Genomic DNA, 18,608 nt, shown 5'->3' on the forward strand with positions numbered 1-18,608 from the left:
TGATACATCATAAATTAATGATTGAACCCATGGAATCTGAACATTGAGAAGTAAGTAATAATGCATCTTTAAAATTTATGGTCAAGTCTTTGTTCATGTAATTCAGCATCTTTTGTTAATCTTTTGCATTTAATAAAGCTATGCACCAGTATGAAGGCCAAAAGCTGATAGCTTACCCTACATTTCTTGGGTCCAATCAGAAAGTGAACATTGAGAAGTAATAATGCATCTTTAAAATTTATGGTCAAGTCTTTGTTCATGTTCAGCATCTTTTGCTACCATTATGTCGATCTTTTGCTTCCATTATGTCGATCTTTTGCATTGTCGAGCAGAGAAAGATTAATAAAGCTAAAGCATCAGTTGAAGGCCAAAAACTGATAGCTTACCCTACTTTTCTTGGGTCCAATCAGAAAGTGAACATTGAGAAGTAATAATGCATCTTTAAAATTTAAGGTCAAGTATTTGTTCATGTTCAGCATCTTTTCCTTCCATTATGTCGATCTTTTGCTTCCATTATGTCGATCTTTTGCATTGTCGAGCAGAGAAAGATTAATAAAGCTAAAGCATCAGTTGAAGGCCAAAAACTGATAGCTTAACCTACATTTCTTGGTCCAATCATAAAGTGAACATTGAGAAGTAATAACGTATCTTTAAAATTTAAGGTCAAGTATTTGTTCATGTTCCGCACTAAAACCATTAATTAGCAATGTAATAATAATTTTATTTCAATCATATATCAACACAATACTGAACAATTGATTGATTTTACTTACAATATAACACAACAAATCATCATATAGTGTAACAATATGTACTTATTTAACCACACATATAATCAAGAAGGTGGCGGCCAAGCGCAAGTAAGGTTCTAGCCTAGCGGTGGGAGGGGCTTGTCCCCTTCCTCCGCACCTGGGTTCGAGCCTTACCATGCACGTCTGTCACTCCCGCGGTGCCTTACCTGTTCACTGGGTTTGCAGGATGTTCAGTGGGTCATGTGGATTAGTCGTGGTGCGCGTAAGCTGGCCCGGACACCCCACGTAAATCAAAAAAAAAAAGAGGAAGGTGACGGCCAAGTGCTAAGAACTTGGGACTAAGGGGTATGCTTCCTCTGTGGTTTCAGGTTCAAGTCCTTGGTTGCTTATATGATGATCACTGAAGGCTTACATGGTTATTAACTTCAGGGCCCGTGGGATTAGTCGTGGTACGCGTAAGTTAGCCCGGACACCTACGTTAATTTAAAAAAGGAATCGTGTTTGGTAATCCTGAAAGGTATAGCTTAACTAGTTAGGTCTTGAGTTTACTTTCTAAAGATTATCAGTTTAAATTTTATAAACCCCAGAGTTACTAGAGGTTTATATAATCGTTAACTTTAAGATCATGAGATTGGTTAAGACACATGTAAGCTAGTTCAGATACTAATTAATAAAAAAAAAATCATGTTTGGTCATAGATATACAGTTATCTTTTAAAGAGTGGATTAGCGCTCTAACATTTTATCTTCTAAAAAATATTTTTATCAAAGTAGCATAAGTTCAATCAACACGTTTTATCTTCAACAAAATCAGTCATTGATTGATATTCAAATACTCGCAAAATAAATTAGGTGGTGTGCTGCTTCAAATGTTTGAATAATTTTCATAATTTTTTAATAATTAATAACGTGTAAGTTTAAGATTAATTTCACTATTGTATTTTAATTTTTTTTAATCATGAATTAATTATTTGAATTTGATTAGTTATTAAGTGGTGCATGAATAATGTTTTTAAAATGCTAAAATCATATTTACATTTCCAACGATTTAGAAAGGTTTATTCACTTTAATTGGTATTAAAATTTATCTTATTTTTATTATTATTTTAAAGTATTATCAATTTCATCAATTTTAATTCACATTGAGAAAATATAATTTGTAATTAAAACAAGATTCTAATAATATTTCATTAATTAAACATGATTTCTTTTTTTATATATTTTCAATACTGAACCCTTAGGCTATGTTTTTATAACATCATAATTTAAATAATCATTAAAATTTAAATAAGTGACTAAGCTTTCATATATATTATTGCACATGTGCGACGTCGCAATTAAAACATTCACCCTCAAATATTATCTAATGTGTTAAATATGGGGAGACAAGGAATTCTTGTATTTTATTAGTGAAAAAATAAAATGGGAGCCACCATATAGTATTTTGATTACTAAGAACCCTAACTGGTTTCAAAGATCGAATACGGGGACGAGTTGTGTAAAGTGAATGTATTACCACCTCAAATACGCCCTACCTAAGGTATGTTGTATTATTTTATTTTTTGATAAAATCTAAAGTCTTGTCGTGTTCTCTTATTGTTGGTCCATCTGTGATTTAAGAAAAATTCTCCTTAGTAAAGAAATTCTTATCTTATCAAATAAAACTTAACTGTTCTAACTGGAATATGTCTTACGTATAAGGTTGCAACCTCAGATATTAAAAAAAAACAAAATAATTTCTTTTCAAATATTGACTTAATTCTCACGACTTTAATAAACTATTTATTAAAATCAAAATGCATGCTAATACATATTTTTAAAATTTTCTTTGTTGTATAAAAATACAATATGATTTTTTTTGAGACATATGTATGGAAACAAAATATTTTATTTTATTTTTTAAAAATAGTTTTGTTGACGAAAACCAAGTATTTAATATCGGATTTGTATCTTTATAATATAAAAATTAAAACTAATATTGATCAAAATACCGTAAAATATTTGTGGAAAATCATAGATTTTTTAAAGAAATTTTTTACTTTCGGGCTGGGCCCAACCCGGCCCATGTGGCTGGGCTGGACCCAGCCACCCGTGCACGGTCACTGGCCCAAGCCAGTGACCCAAATAAATCATGCACGTGTAAAATTTTACAAGTGCATGGAACAGTGCGAAGGTAATTATGTTACCTTCGTACTGTTCATGCTCGTTTTTGCAGATAGCAAAAACGAGCCCCTGTTTAAAGTGCAGAAGGATTCTTGTAGTTTCTTGCGTTTTCTCTCTGCTTCTGTTTTTTAGACTAACATGCGTCAATTCTTGTACAGACAGAGAAAGGAAATAAGCATACCTGGTTCTGAAGAAAGTGGAGCCGATGGTGGCAGCGGCTTACTCTGTTGTTTCCTTCGTTCTGGAAAAGAAAGAGCAGATGGTGGCTCAACTCCTCTGTTGGTGTTGAGTTTTCTGCTGGTCCTCGGTTCCTTTGTTGGTTTCGCTTCCTCTCTGTTTTCTCTCTTATCCTGCTCACTCCCTCTGCCTCTCTCTTCTTTACACTCTCTTCTCTCTGTTTTTTTTCTGCTGTCCTCCTCCTGTTTTCTCTTCTTCTCCCCCCTCGTTCCCCCATTTTCTTTCTGCCCTTGCTCTCCCTTCTCTGTTCTTCTTCTCTCTCTTTTTTTCTGCTGTCTCGTTCTTCCCCCCCTCCCCCTTCCCTCGGGTCCTTCTCCCTTTTAAAGCCAAAACTGCATGCGTCTTTTTTTTATAATGAAGACGTTCAGGACCATTATTACAGTGGTAACGATAGAGAAATAGTATATGTGAAACGTTCCCCATAATCTATGGCATTTGTTGCTGAAACGGTTCCTGTTTGCTGAATTGGTGGAGAAGACAATGAATAGTACCTCTAAAACGGCACCGTTTTATAACTTAAATGACATTTCTCATTTGGTCCTTGGATGTTTTTACAATTTTGTAATTAAGCCCCGGATAAATTTTAATTGGATCCCTTGATTTTAGCAATTTTTCTGGTTTGGTCCTTAGTTTTCGATTGTTTTAATCAAGTCTCTAATTGCCTATCAAACTTCAATAATTATATAATTAAGCCCCTAATTTGACTAAATCAACTTTTCAAAATTATAATTACACTCCTAAACTTTAATTTCATCCAATAAAAACCTAAGTTAACTTAAAAATTAGTTTTTTTTTTGCAATCAAACCCTCTATAAATTCAACCAAACCTTAAATAAAATTTAATTAAGTTTATAAACATCTGATTTTAAACTTTTCTTCCTTAAATTAAATTTTGTTTGTCAATAAAGCTCTTACCAGTAAAAAATATAATGTTAAATTTCAATTCTTGTATTTTTAAACCTTCTCAACCAATTTCTAGTTATTTTATGGATGTTCTAGCATCATTTTCTACTTATTCTTGTTTTTAAATATTTTTTGATATATATTTTTATTTTTATTTTAAAGTGTTTATATTATAAATAAATTTATAAATATTTTTAATATTTTAGATAACAAACATTTTAAAAAACAACTATAACCATAATTATAACGACTGCCTCTCCTCTTCAACCCGTGATTTCACATGTCATCTCTCCTTTACCAATGTCTTCTTCCCAATCCCACTTTCTCACATGCATTTTTGGTCTTCGATAGATTTCTTTTAACTTATAAAATTGCATTCCCATGTTAGTGGAAGGGCCAAACTTCAAGGAAAAGATTTGAAGGCTTAAGAGTTTAATTAGTTTATGACTTTATGTTAAAGACCCCTTCTGATTAATGTTCCGAGCATCTGTTGACTCCCAGCTTGGAGTTTCTCATCTTAAGATTTATTTACAATTTAAATCAAGTATCAAAGATAATCTAAAAGCTAATTAATCACACGTCATGTATCTTAGAGCAGCATCAGCTTAAGATCACTGACTTTAAATAAAAAAACATAGAAAGCTATTAGAAGTATATATGTGTTCGTCATATTATCTACGACTACGATTAATTATGCATAAAAAAAGAATATATTCAACAAACTAAAATGTAATTAGCAACACTATTTATAATTTAAGAAATAGATATAAATTCTCAAAAAGAAAAAACAAATAGTACTCAATTTTATATTCAATGAAGTTTATGCGGAGCAAGACAGAAGAGAGAGTACTCAACAAACTAAAATATAATTAAAAACTATACTTGCAAGTAAAGAAATAGATATGAAGTCTTAAAAAAGATCACACTAAATTGGCATTAATTAATTAAATATAATTAATACTGTAGGGAGTGTGGAATGGACCGCTACTTGTAGCCATAAAGCTTGCGGAAGATTTCACCTTCTCATATAATTTTATAAAAAGCAAAACACGCGTGGTTTTTACTGAGCAAACATATGCGTGCATTGGTTTGGGCTCAATGAGTTAGAGGAGGAGCTAGTCTACTCCAAGGAAATACAAACCTTTTTTGTATACAAATGAAGTCTGCTAACATTTGCGCAAGGCTTATTGATAATTATATTATTAGAGGAGGGGCTAGTCTACTCAGCATGTAATTATAAAAAGTAAAACCCACCAGAGAGTAATTAGCTAGGATTGAGAGAAAAACAGAAAGGGAAGAAAGAATCCCTTGAGTATTTATTTTGAGCTGGGTTTAAGTTGTTAGGGTTGGAAAATTTATATATAAAAATATCTATACATTATCATAAAATCTAATGATAATCTTATTCAATAACAGCACAAATAAATCATAGCAGACAAAGCAAACACACATGATTTCTCATGGAGTCTCTCACGCACACATCAATGTTCTCTTGTCACCACCACATAATTAGACCCTGTAATTACAAAATAAAAAAGAAGAGGCAGAAGGTTTTCATCACCAAACTTAATATTACCAATTGGCTAAGAAATTGGATCTATTTCCAACACCCTGGAAAACGCATCGTACAACCCTCCACTATTGGCTGATGGAGTATCATCGCCTTCGGAAATCTGCTGAGGGCTTATCTCAGCTTCAAGTACACTGACGACTTCGGACATTTTAGGCCTGAGAGTAGGAGACAGATTAACGCACTTCATTGCCAAGTGCAAAACAGTGAGAGCCTGCTTTCTGTCGTAACTGGATGCTAATTTCTGGTCCACCAAGTCAAGGATTCTTCCCTCATCGTGCAAAACACTAGCCTGCAATTGAAAAGCAAGATTAGCTTAGCTCCCAGTATTAATGAAATAATCAAGTAATTATTACTTATTATTTTCTAATCAATTAAAAAAAATCAAGGAATTAAATAACTCTAAGCAATCAAGAAATTAATTATTTCAATCATCCAATTAATAATCAAGCATAGTTTTTATAATTTATTTTATTTTATTTACTTATGTGTCTTGTTGTATAAGCATATAAACTCCACATGAGTTGAATGTAACAAATATATTAAATTATTAAATAATAATATTCTTTTACATTCTAAATTTCTTCTTAGTATCCGAGCAGGTTGATTATATTATGTTCTAAATATTAGCTTTTTCTGTTTTGATGGATAATTTTATGTCATCCATCCAATCATTTTAATACACTTTGTTTTCAAACTTTTCATTATCTATCAAATATTTAATTTATTATTCCTTTTCAATGATAAATCAACTCATTATAAGGAGAAATTATTTCAAGATCATGTGGATGATCAAATAGCATTCAAAGAATTAAAAACAAATAGAGGTGCAACAAAGTCCAACAAGAGAATTGAGATTCTACATCAAGAGAAAAACATGTAAAAAGAAATTAAAAAAACAGAGAGAGAGACTTAGTGCAAGTTGATGTGTTTTTACACAAAAGATGGTATAAAAAAGACCACCTACAAAAAAGAAAAAAAAAAGAGAGATAGTTCTTCCTAACAAAAAAGATAGAAAATGGCAAAAGAGTCATGATAAGAAAAACATATTAGTTTGATGAAGAGTGAGTCAAAATAAAATAAGCACTTGAATAATTAAATTTTGAAAAGAAATGTTTGGCTAAGAAAGTATAGCAACAATCATGAGAAAATTAAAAAGAAAAAACTAATAATAGCTATGTTCAAAAAAAATACAATTATTAAAGATAAGCATATAATGACAATAGAAGTTTTTATATCAAACTCAAGAAAAATAAAATTATCATGAGTTTGAGGGGGTGTATTAAAAAAATAATCAATAAAAAAGAGATATCAAGGAATTGAACAACTCTAGGTAATCAAGAAATAATTTTAATCATCTAATCAAAAATATTTTTCTATAGTTTATTTTATTCTTTTTTTTTAATGTTTCTTGTTATATGATTATATAAATCTTGCTTGAGTTGAGTATAACATATAATTCAAATTATTAAATAATAATATACTTTTCTATTATAAATTTCTTCTGTGAGCTTGTTGTAGAATTCACAAGTCATCCAATGTTGGCAGAACTAGTTTGGTTTGATAATAACTACAAAAAAAAAAAAAAAACTAAGAGGGTTTATCCTGTCAGATACACTTACTTTATCCAGAAGAAACTTAGCTTCTTCTTGATTGGGTGTATATTCCGCACTAACTGTCCCGCTAACTATTTCGAGTAGGACAACTCCGAAACTGTAAACATCAGCTTTAACAGTATCTATTGCTTTTCCCATTGAATACTCAGGTGCTATGTAAACTCTGCAATAGGAGATTAATTATTGGTTAATTAGCTCTTAATTAAAAGAATGAAAGTAGTTGTCAATCAATGATCATAATACTTACCGCGACTCTTTTGCTTCGATGTTCATAAATGGATCTTCCTCATCACAAAGCGTTGCCAATCCAAAGGCAGACAACTTGGCCGTAAGAGAGTTATCAAGCATAATATTACTAGGATTTATGTTTCCATGAACAATCCTTTTCTCTTCATGCAAATACTTCAAACCTCTTGCTATTCCCAGACAGATATCAAATCTAGCTTTCCAATCAAGCGTTGTCGTGGAATTTGGTTCTACAAATCAAGATTATTGATATTAAGTTATTGATATTTGCAAGTACACAATCCTTGTACTAACAGAAGATTTAAATATACAATTAGAAGCTCTCGCAAACATTGAGTGACTGAATTCTATTTACTCCTGTGTTATAGTTCTCGACAATTATATGAATTTCACAAGGCAATGCATTAGGTGAAAATTAAGATAAAACTTTGAGAAGCGAAAGAGCAGGATGAAAATTGGTCGATGGCAGTATTACCGAACAACGCACGTTGAAGGGAGCCTTTCTGCATATATTCATTTACTAGCAGATGCAGGTCTTTATTAGAATAGCCACCCAATAATTGAACAAGATTCTCATGATCCAAAGATTTCAGTTTGGAGATTTCCCCTTGTAATTCATCTTTTCCTTGTTGCTTTGAATTACGAGGAGAAATCTTCATCACTGCTAATTTTCTCTCACAAACATCATGTAACGGAATTCTATTACTCCTGCACGTGTTTTAGTTCTCAACAATTATATGAATTTCACAAGGCAATGCATTAGGTGAAAATTAAGATAAAACTTTGAGAAGCGAAAGAGCAGGATGAAAATTGGTCGATGGCAGTATTACCGAACAACGCACGTTGAAGGGAGCCTTTCTGCATATATTCATTTACTAGCAGATGCAGGTCTTTATTAGAATAGCCACCCAATAATTGAACAAGATTCTCATGATCCAAAGATTTCAGTTTGGAGATTTCCCCTTGTAATTCATCTTTTCCTTGTTGCTTTGAATTACGAGGAGAAATCTTCATCACTGCTAATTTTCTCTCGTTCGGCAATTCAGCCTGCATACACGTGAAATCAATTTACCAGAACTCTGAAAGAAAAAAGTGCAAGTTGAGGAACAAATGTTTCAAAAAAGAAAATCTGACCTCGTATACTATTCCAAAGCGTCCCCTGCCAATCTCCATTTTGGGGCTAAATTTTCGAGTAGCATCGATTATTTCTTTGGGGGTGAAAGATTCTCCATCTCCTTGATCTCCTTGGACCTGTATAGTTATATCTATTTGAAGAAAACATCTAAGTAAGAATTCTTAAGGTTGTATAGTGCATAATGATTTTAGATTAGCATAGAGAGGTACCATCCAAATAGCTTTTCTGCAGCAAGCCCATTTTCCACATGTAAGCCGACAGGAGTAGAGAAGCAAATACTGAACCAGCAGTAATCCCTGCAATTTGTGAAGGAGATAGTCCCGTTCTAACTTTGAAGTCTGGATACAAATAGTGGAAGACAGAAAGAAAAAATTCTTTATCCAGATAAAGGGTAGCAGAAATATTTGCTCAACAAATTAAGAGAATGCAACTCTTTACTTGCAGTTACGGAAATGCCTGACACAAGGGGTCCATTTAGAGACAGTGCAGCAGGTGAATTGAAAAATCTTGGCTCCAGGAAAGTTCCTTTGCCAGCCCGGAAAAAATGGATAGTCAATAGATGATCATCTCCTACATATGCTGTGAAATTTCGAGTCCACGTCTTATTGGTGCCGCTGACCATTTCTTTTATGTTGAAGTCTTTCAGTTCTCTCTTCCCCTATACCAAAAATGGATGTTGAATGGTGGAAATTTTTTAAAGAAGCTGCAGAAAAATATAGCGGTTACCTGTATATATACATCAAAAACACGTTTCCCTAAATTCGAATAATCTTCATCACTTTGGTAAACAGTTTCAGCGAAGTAAAGTTTCACAGTGTAATTTCCTTTAAATAAACAGAAGCCGTAATATGTCAGAGAAAGAGGACAGAGGCGAGTTGAGTTGTATAACTGTGTCGCAGCAGAATCACAAACTCCACAGTCCACGTTTTTTATGTAATCACTGGAATCGTAAGTTTTCGATCCGAAGTCTCCAGAACAAGAATAAGCCCAATTTTTTCTTGGAGCTGAATAGTAATTTGATGTTGCACTGTCTGCTTCAAACTCTTTCCCATCAAAAACTGTGCCTTCTCCTCCACAATCTATATATAAGGAATCGTCTGCAAAAAGTGATAATCAGTACAGAAAATCTGTTCTGCGCAAAATTATAGAGCTTCTCAATAGAACTTACACTTTGGTTTTCCCCCACATTTATCTGTCAAATCACGTATAGAATTCCTAGAAATAGCAAACAACATTTGTAAGAAATAGCTTAGGATTATTTGTTCTAAATTAATTGCACCATAAGGAGGGTATTACCATACCTGTTTGGTTCACTGCTTGAGTAGGAACAACATGCAAGCGGTTGGCGCACATGATACAAAATGATCAGAAGTTGGAATTTTATAGACAACAATATTCTTGCAAGTGAAAAAAAAGGAGGAAAAAAATGAAGTTGCCGTTATTACATGTTCAGCTTTCCTTCTCCTTTCTTCGGACCATCATCAAAATTATTATATGACAAGTCCCTGCAACATTATTGTTTACATATCAAGATTTTATTGAGGCATTCTACAAAAAGGAAAACAACCCATCTGAGCAAAGAGCACAAAGCCATAACATACGCCTTGTCTTTAATGTTATCAGGAACCCAGGAAGGTACTGGGCCATTCAGCATATTCCCTGTGAGAAACCTAAACAAAACGAAACCAGTATGAAAACCATCCCATGTACTTTTCAACAGAGTGGCAGAACGATCTTATTATAAGACATCGAGTTCAAGGAATCTCTTTTGCATACATCTTACTTAAATTCAGCTTTTTCATGGAATCTGGTATTCCACCCGTTAAGTTGTTAAAGCTCAAGTCTCTGCAGGATCAAAAAAACGAAAGCAATTAATCGTTATCCTACATATTTGATAGTTGTGCTAAGGTCAATTATTCCATAGTTGATTCTGTAAACACAATCAAAATCATCAACACTTCTAATGAATAATGCATGCCAGAACTACAAAATCTTTTACCAAAGAGGAAATGAAACTTACAGGTATGTTAACGATGACCAATCACCAATGTACGAGGGGATTCCACCACTTAGTGAGCAATTCCTTATCATCCTACACAAATCATTGGAGAAGTTGGTGTTTGGATTTATCCAATGCATACATATCATTAAGAGTCACGTACATAAATATTGACAAAAAAAATACAAAACACAACATTGTGACTTCACGATTCTGTTATGGCTACATTCAGGATAAATTTACTATAGTCGTTAAATATATATATATATATATATTAAATTCTCAAACTTGAATCCCAGATACAACTAGTCTTCACAGCATGTAATAGCTCATACAAAAAACTCAAGATAATATAAAGAAAAATAGGCCTAAAAAAATACAATCCGAATTCTACAACAATAACGCTCCCAGACAAATATAATTTCAAGTGTGTATGGTTTTATTTATTCAATGTGAAATTAATCTTTATACCGTATCCACAATTCTACAACCACAATCTCAAAATTTTTTGGCTTTGCCACTTTGAAATTATAACAAAGTTAATGCATGTGAAGTGTGGTGATGTTGGTGACAGTTAAGCTATAAGCTCATTGGCCGGACTAAGGAAGTTTCAGGCATTCTTCTTTTCTTTTGTTTTTTCCTTTTTAATTACAAATCTCAAGTTAGTTATGCATGTGAGCTTTTGCCCTTAGTGTGAGCTTTAAAGAAAAGCAAAGGAAGGAAAAACTCACAGGTATCTTATTTTCTTGATATTTGCCTTTTTTGGGAAAACGGAGATATTTACATCACTAACAAACCTGGAAGAAAAACCATCCAGAATAAAACATGCATTTATTTCAACCCAGTGAAAATTATAGAACACTTACAAGTATCGGAGATTTGACATGTTAAAAAAAAGTTCAAGAGGAAGCTCTCCAAAATCATTTCCGGAGAGGGACCTGTGATCAGTACACACAAAGACAAATTATTGAATGATATTCATCGACAGTTTCTCTGCTCAAATGGTTGGAGGTAGACATTCAGCATTGAGAAATCAGCTCAATCAACTAATATTGCTTACTTTCACATGTGTATGATTACAGAAAGTACAAGTGATTTCTTACAGGTAAGAGAGTTCAGTCCAATTCGCAATGAAACTTGGTACTTGACCGGTCAAACGGTTCCCAGCTACGCTACTGCAGCCATAGTTAGTTGCTTTTCCTTGGAACAATAATTAAACAGATTGTTGGCTGAAATAACATGATGAGTTGCACTTACAACCACGCCAATTGATCCGAACTAAAGTTGGAGTAATTTCCCTGCAGTTCTCCACTCAAATTGTTGGAGCCCAGCTCTCTACAACAACAAATCAAAAGGATTGTAATCCACCCTTTTTCTATTTTATTTCTCCTCTTACTATCTTCCGTGGTTTTACAAGGTGGTATGATATATTATTCTTCTTTTTGAAACTTACAAAACATATAGAGATCTCAATCTTCCAAGTTCTGGATCAACTAATATTGCTTACTTTCACATGTGTATGATTACAGAAAGTACAGGTAATTTCTTACAGGTAAGAGAGTTCAGTCCAATTCGCAATGAAACTTGGTACTTGACCGGTCAAACGGTTCCCAGCTACGCTACTGCAGCCATAGTTAGTTGCTTTTCCTTGGAACAATAATTAAACAGATTGTTGGCTGAAATAACATGATGAGTTGCACTTACAACCACGCCAATTGATCCGAACTAAAGTTGGAGTAATTTCCCTGCAGTTCTCCACTCAAATTGTTGGAGCCCAGCTCTCTACAACAACAAATCAAAAGGATTGTAATCCACCCTTTTTCTATTTTATTTCTCCTCTTACTATCTTCCGTGGTTTTACAAGGTGGTATGATATATTATTCTTCTTTTTGAAACTTACAAAACATATAGAGATCTCAATCTTCCAAGTTCTGGTGGAAGCTGACCAGTGAGTTCATTGAAGTCCAAGTACCTAATTCAATAAGAGATATGAACCAAACCGAACTCAATAAGTTAAAAGGAAATTCAAGGAGAATGAAAGAGCAAGCGAGCGAGTTTCTATACATATATCGGAGATTAGAGAGGTCGCCCAATTCTTTAGGGATTTGACCTGATAACATATTACTTGACAAACTCCTGAAAATACCCACAAGAATAAGAGCACAAAACTTGCATCAGCAATGGAAAAAGAATTTAATTGACAATATATGATACTGAAGAAACTGTGATTGGATGACACGTACAGATGTCTGAGTTTCGTCAAATTCCTCATAGATAAAGGTATGGAGCCAGTGAGGAAGTTTCTCGAGAGACGGCTATGCAAATAAGTTCATTATTACTCAAATAAGAACCAAAAATATAACTTTTATGAAGACAAACTAAGAACTGAAATTAGTTATTATATATGATCCTAAAGCTAAGCAGCTCTTTGCTCATAACCATGCAGATATCCAAACAAGCATTAACACAGTTAAGCAATTAGCCAAACAAGGCTACAATCCTAATTACATAAGAGAAAAGAACCAAACAGAACTCAGAAGTTAATTTTTGTGACCATTTACCATAGTTATAAGACCCAACCCGGGGTTAACCTAGCCAAGGAGCCGAGTCTCGAGTTACACGGGTTGACCCAGGTCAACCCCAATTAATCTGGAAAAATTAAAAAAATATTTGAAATTTTTTAAAAACAATCAATTTGAATATAAGTTATACATATTATAAATAATAAAATTTTAAATATTATTTCAAAATATTTTTTATTCCACATTAAAAAACATGATTTAATTTTTTTATATAAATATATAGTATATATACTAAAAGACTTCAAATCCCACAATAAAAAAAATAAAACATTCTTTTAGTATTTATATACTAATATTTGAAAATAGTTAATGATTAACTAAAAAATATATAAAAAAGAGGGGTTTCTAATTAGAAAAAAAAATATTTTAAAAAAAAAATCTCAAGTAGATTTTACTGATTTTTTGCTCATTTTGATCTTTTATTTTACTCAAATCAATTTAACAATCAAGTCAATCAGGTTTTTGATCAACCAACAAATCTGATCCGAGTTTAATAACTATACCATTAACACCTTGCCATGAACATTTATAAGTATCAAGACCCCATGCGGCTTGCCCTTATTTTAATTTCTAACAAAGCTAATTTTACTTGAAAATGTTTCCCCGAAAATTCTATTAAAAAATCTTAACTATTACAACTATAAGTATAATCTATCAGTTGTCTATTCAGTAGTTTCTTTAATTTAATGAAGCAAATTTGAGTTCTTAACTCAAATTTTCACCATTATAATATAATTACGTAGTCCTAAACACTTTATTCTCCGAATGAAAATGAGATCTTAACTATTATTTAATGGAATATAATTTAAAAGAAGTGATTTTAGAAAACAAAAATTAATGTTAGATTTGTGTGTGTGTATATTCTGAAAATGCATACTGAGACTATAATTTTATAGAACTCTTGATAACAGAAGTTACAAATTGTATGCTCTTTTCTTACCATTATATATTATTCTTTAAAAGAACAGCAATCGTATAATATCAAACCCAACTATCCAAGATGTTCTCCTATAATTTATATAAAAATGGATGTTCTTCGATACCCAAGTCAAACTTTTTGGTTAGTGCCATTTAAAAAAAAAAAATTGATGATGGATAGTTTGCTTTTAACTATATTAGAAATAACAAATTTAGTTTTGAAGCATGAAATCTAAATCCTTGATTAGGAAAAAAATTAGAATCTTTAAAAATTGGACATGGAATGTTTCTGAAAAAAGTCAATATTAATAAAATACATATAAACACCCACAATAATAAGAGCACAAAACTTGCATCAGCAATGGAAAAAGAATTTATTTGACACTGAAGATGATACTTACATTAACTATATCATGCTGAAGAGACTATGATTGCATGATACTTACAGATATTCAAGAGACGACAAATTCCCCAAAGATGGAGGTATGGAGCCACTGAGGAAGTTTGTGGAGAGATCGCTATGCATATGTATTACCATATAAGTTTATTATTACTCAAATAAAAACCAATAATATAAATTTGATGAAGACATACTAAGAACTGAAATTAGTTACTGTATGTGATCCAAAAGCTAATAAGCTGCTCTTTGCACATAACTATGCAGACAGCCAATAAGAAAGTTTTCGGAGAGATCGCTATGCATATGGGAAGTTGGAAGACATTCACCGTAAATTAATGGAAATATAACAAAAGATTACAAACATCAAATGATGAATCATTGCAGATTTCTTTGCTGGTATTTTTGGGAGGCCACTTATATTTTATTTATTTTTTTACCTTTCCAAACACACATCTAAATTATACTTGTAATATATTTTTCCTCTTTAATGAAACAATATAAAAAAATTATACTCGTATTTAATTTAACATATCTACATATATTACTATTAAATATTAAAAGATTATAAAATTATTTGGGATATATATATGCTCGCGCGCGGGGGCGCGCCTTTTATTAAAAGATTATAACATATGTACAGTTTAATTTTGATGGCATCATTTCTCCAAGAACAGGATTTACTTTTAATCATGTCTTGAATTTTTTTGTTGTTTATACAAAATCAACCCAAGGATTGTACGACTTTAATTGTGTGGTTTTCCTGGGATCGATGTTGCTTTAACAATAGGCGAGTATTGATTAATGCACAATATGCCTATTTAATTTCTATAAACAAAATGTTATAATTTGGATTCTATGTGTCCTTGACAATACCCTTCCAATATACTATTCCGATTATTTAGTGAAACAGTTATCTAGTCTAACATAATCTAAGCATAGGAGTCGTCCTTAATGACAATATTATTTTTAATTATAAATGTAAATATTTTAAGACGTTAATATTATTTTTTAATTATAAATATTAATTTATCATTTGAATTTTCTAGTCTAGTTTGAATGTGTGTGAATAATTATTTACTTGTTTTATGATATATTTTTTGGATCCAATAAGTAAATTTGAGCTGTAATACCACGTAGGCCCGTTAAAAATAAATAGTGTTCTTCGTAACCATTTCAATCAATGTTATCTTTTAATTATAAATGTAAAAGTTTTAAGATATTAATACTATTTTTTAATTATAAATATTAATTTATCATTTTTAATTATAAATATTCATCAAAGTGGAGATTAGGTCATTTTCAAGTCTTGGTCTAGAACCACTCTCTTAGTTTAGTTTTAAAATAAAAACATGTCACTTTAGATATTCTTTTAGCATATTAATTAAGATTTTCTAGTTGCTATGTGACAGTTTATATTAAAATATAATAAATAGAAAATAATTTTTATTTTTTTCTATTATTTAATCATATCTTTATCTAGAATCTTTCAAAGACTAATCAAATGAGCAAACACGTTTTTCCTTATTACCAGTACGTACTCAAGACTAACAGTAGCTTAGTGAAATTATTTACTCTCTGTACTCCTTTCATTATAGAATTCTCTAACCATTAAATTATCTACCAGAACTTTTATATCGATTCTTTTATTCACGAAAAAAAAACCTTTTTTAAAACATCTCGGCAGGGCCACGCTTCTAGCTAGACAATAGCTTTCTCATATGTTATGTACTACTAAACTCAAGTATCTGTGCACTCCCAAATTTCGAATATGCAGCTGGAACTCGATAATTGCACACCAAATCAGGCGTTCATTGGTATAAATTTTTAAGTCTAATGAGCCATTAGAAATAAAAAAAATAAAGAATCAACTTGTAAAGTGTGTAAGATTATAAGGTTTGAAATTGGAGCCCAAATTAAAAAAAATTAAAAGTTTGATGGTTATCTAATTATCCAATTAAACAAATGAAAAAACAATAACTAAATTATAAAAGTCACAAATATAGAGTTGACAATTAAATTTGATATTAGTGAAATTGCATGAAATTCCGAGTTAGGATAAAATTATAGATGAAATTAAAAAAAATTAGAAGAATAAAGATAAAATTAAAATTTTTTAAATTCTAAATTAAAAACTCTAATCTGCAAAGTTTAGCCTAAACGACGTGTTATTCAACTATTATGCATCCTTTTCTCAATAATTTTTGTTGATCGAGTATATATTTTCAGATGAATGTAAAGAATCAACTTATAAAGTGTGTAAGATTATAAAGTTTGAAATTAGAGCCCAAATTAGAAAAAATTAAAAGTTTGATGGTCATCTAGTTGTACAATTAAACAAATGAAAAAACAAGAACTAAATTGTAAAAGTCACACAAATATAGAGCTGACAATTAAGTTTTATATTAGTGAAATTGCATGAAATTCCGAGTTAGGATAAAATTATAGATGAAATTAAAAAAAAAATGGAAGAATAAAGATAAAATTAAAGTTTTTCAAATTTTAAATTAAAAACTCTAATCTGTAAACGACGTGTTATTCAACTATTATGCATCCTTTTCTCAATAATTTTTGTTGATCGAGTATATATTTTCAGATGAATGAATACAGTGGCTGTAACTATATTCTTCAATAATATAGTTGATCGAGTAGTCACTTTTGTTGTCCAAACTTCTGTAGTAGTAGTATATGATCACATATGGTACTGGATCACTTACAGACGGGTGAGTGAACTCAAGTTCCACAAGGTGAGAGGGATGCTACCATGAAGTTTATTCTTGGACAAATCACTGTTATGGTAATAGGATAGTTATCAATGAATTGAAGTCAGCATAATTACTTCGAATTATTATCATCATGTCATATGATACTCACATTGCTTTTAGGTGAACGAGACTAGCCAAGGCTGAAGCATTTATTTGTCCAGTCAAGTCCTGGTCTGGGAGCGTTCTACCACCCAAAAATGGCGTTAACATAGAAACCATAGCAACCAGTGAGTTTTAAAGAGGATGTATTGCCTGGCAAAAATAAAAGGAAATTGGATGAAGTTGATGAGGAACTTACAGGCGGGTGACATGACAAACTGTGCTCTTCTCATCAGTGCAATCGCATTTGATGTATTCAGGATTAGAGGGACAAGGCAAGAGTGAGTTTGGATGAAAACCCCACTGTAACGTGGTTAACAACTCTTCCAAAGCCCTTGCTGCCAAACGTTTTCAACAATGAAACATCATTTTTTTTTAGCAAAATTCAAACAGGTAGTATGCATTAATTAGGTTGTTATTAAAAATCTCATTAATGATGTAAATTGAACTAATGCAAATTGAACTGTCAACAACAAGCATGAAATCGTGTGTACCTTCATCTTCAGGCAATTAAGGCATGTCATATAAATTTGTTGCTTTACAGACTACATAGCCAAATTGACAAAGAAGAAGAAGAACGGCAAGAGAGGAAATAAGCTTAGGAAAGAGCTTATTAAGATAAAGCTTAGCCATTACTATAGTTTGCAATGCGACATGCATGAAATCCACACAAAAAAAGCCCTCTTCGTTCATAACTTATTATTAATTGGGTCATCTGAAAGAGAAGAGGATCTGCTTGGATAGGGATCAGAAGTTATTGAAGGAAAAGCTCATATTTAACAGATAAACAAATGTTCTTCCTTCTTTTGTATATAGAAGGAAAAGGATATATATGTAGATGGAAAAGTATATCGTGCATGTGTACCTTCGCCATCAGGCAACCGGCTGCTGTTAGAGAAACCTGTTGCTTTACAGACTACATAGCCATATTGACAAAGAAGAAGAAGTACGGCAAGAGAGGAAACAAGCTTAGGAAAGAGCTTGAGATAAAGCTTAGCCATTGCTACTTCCCATAAGACATACATTCTTTATAAAGATATTGTTTGACGTTTGTTTTACCGTTCAAAATTTCATTAACTCTGAATCAATTACCTCTCATTACCAAATTGTCCCTGGCCAAATATCAAAATACCCGAGAAAAGTAACTTGCAATACATAAAGCTTAGCCATTACTTTAGCATGCAATGCGACATGCATGAAATCCACAAAAAAAAAAAAATCCCTTTT

General features: G+C 31.8%; 1 protein-coding gene across 3 annotated transcripts in view; it reads right to left on the reverse strand.

Annotated features, from left to right (window-relative positions):
• Positions 1-5,438: 5,438 nt before the first annotated feature.
• LOC105136519 (probable LRR receptor-like serine/threonine-protein kinase At1g53440) overlaps positions 5,439-18,608 on the reverse strand; it is a 40,402-nt gene continuing 27,232 nt past the window's right edge. Inside the window, exons 2-26 of one of the 3 annotated variants that reach the window (XM_011041911.1) lie at positions 17,581-17,719; positions 17,392-17,466; positions 17,235-17,306; positions 14,567-14,638; positions 12,864-12,935; positions 12,685-12,756; positions 12,521-12,592; positions 12,325-12,402; positions 12,171-12,242; positions 11,487-11,558; positions 11,352-11,417; positions 10,642-10,713; positions 10,398-10,466; positions 10,223-10,291; positions 10,067-10,126; positions 9,923-9,934; positions 9,790-9,836; positions 9,348-9,718; positions 9,060-9,279; positions 8,831-8,959; positions 8,621-8,751; positions 8,317-8,533; positions 7,488-7,716; positions 7,247-7,403; positions 5,439-5,916 (exon numbers count right to left, since the gene is read on the reverse strand). In XM_011041911.1, coding sequence (XP_011040213.1) covers positions 5,638-5,916; positions 7,247-7,403; positions 7,488-7,716; positions 8,317-8,533; positions 8,621-8,751; positions 8,831-8,959; positions 9,060-9,279; positions 9,348-9,718; positions 9,790-9,836; positions 9,923-9,934; positions 10,067-10,126; positions 10,223-10,291; positions 10,398-10,466; positions 10,642-10,713; positions 11,352-11,417; positions 11,487-11,558; positions 12,171-12,242; positions 12,325-12,402; positions 12,521-12,592; positions 12,685-12,756; positions 12,864-12,935; positions 14,567-14,638; positions 17,235-17,306; positions 17,392-17,466; positions 17,581-17,719 — 2,924 coding nt within the window. In that variant the 3' untranslated portion in view covers positions 5,439-5,637. Of the gene's footprint in view, positions 5,917-7,246; positions 7,404-7,487; positions 7,717-8,316; positions 8,534-8,620; positions 8,752-8,830; positions 8,960-9,059; positions 9,280-9,347; positions 9,719-9,789; positions 9,837-9,922; positions 9,935-10,066; positions 10,127-10,222; positions 10,292-10,397; positions 10,467-10,641; positions 10,714-11,351; positions 11,418-11,486; positions 11,559-12,170; positions 12,243-12,324; positions 12,403-12,520; positions 12,593-12,684; positions 12,757-12,863; positions 12,936-14,566; positions 14,639-17,234; positions 17,307-17,391; positions 17,467-17,580; positions 17,720-18,608 lie in introns of those variants that run through there. The other 2 variants (XM_011041912.1, XM_011041913.1) reach the window with 2 other exon arrangements.

Source organism: Populus euphratica, unplaced genomic scaffold, assembly GCF_000495115.2.
Source record: "Populus euphratica unplaced genomic scaffold, PopEup_1.0 scaffold142.1, whole genome shotgun sequence".
NCBI lineage: Eukaryota > Viridiplantae > Streptophyta > Magnoliopsida > Malpighiales > Salicaceae > Populus > Populus euphratica.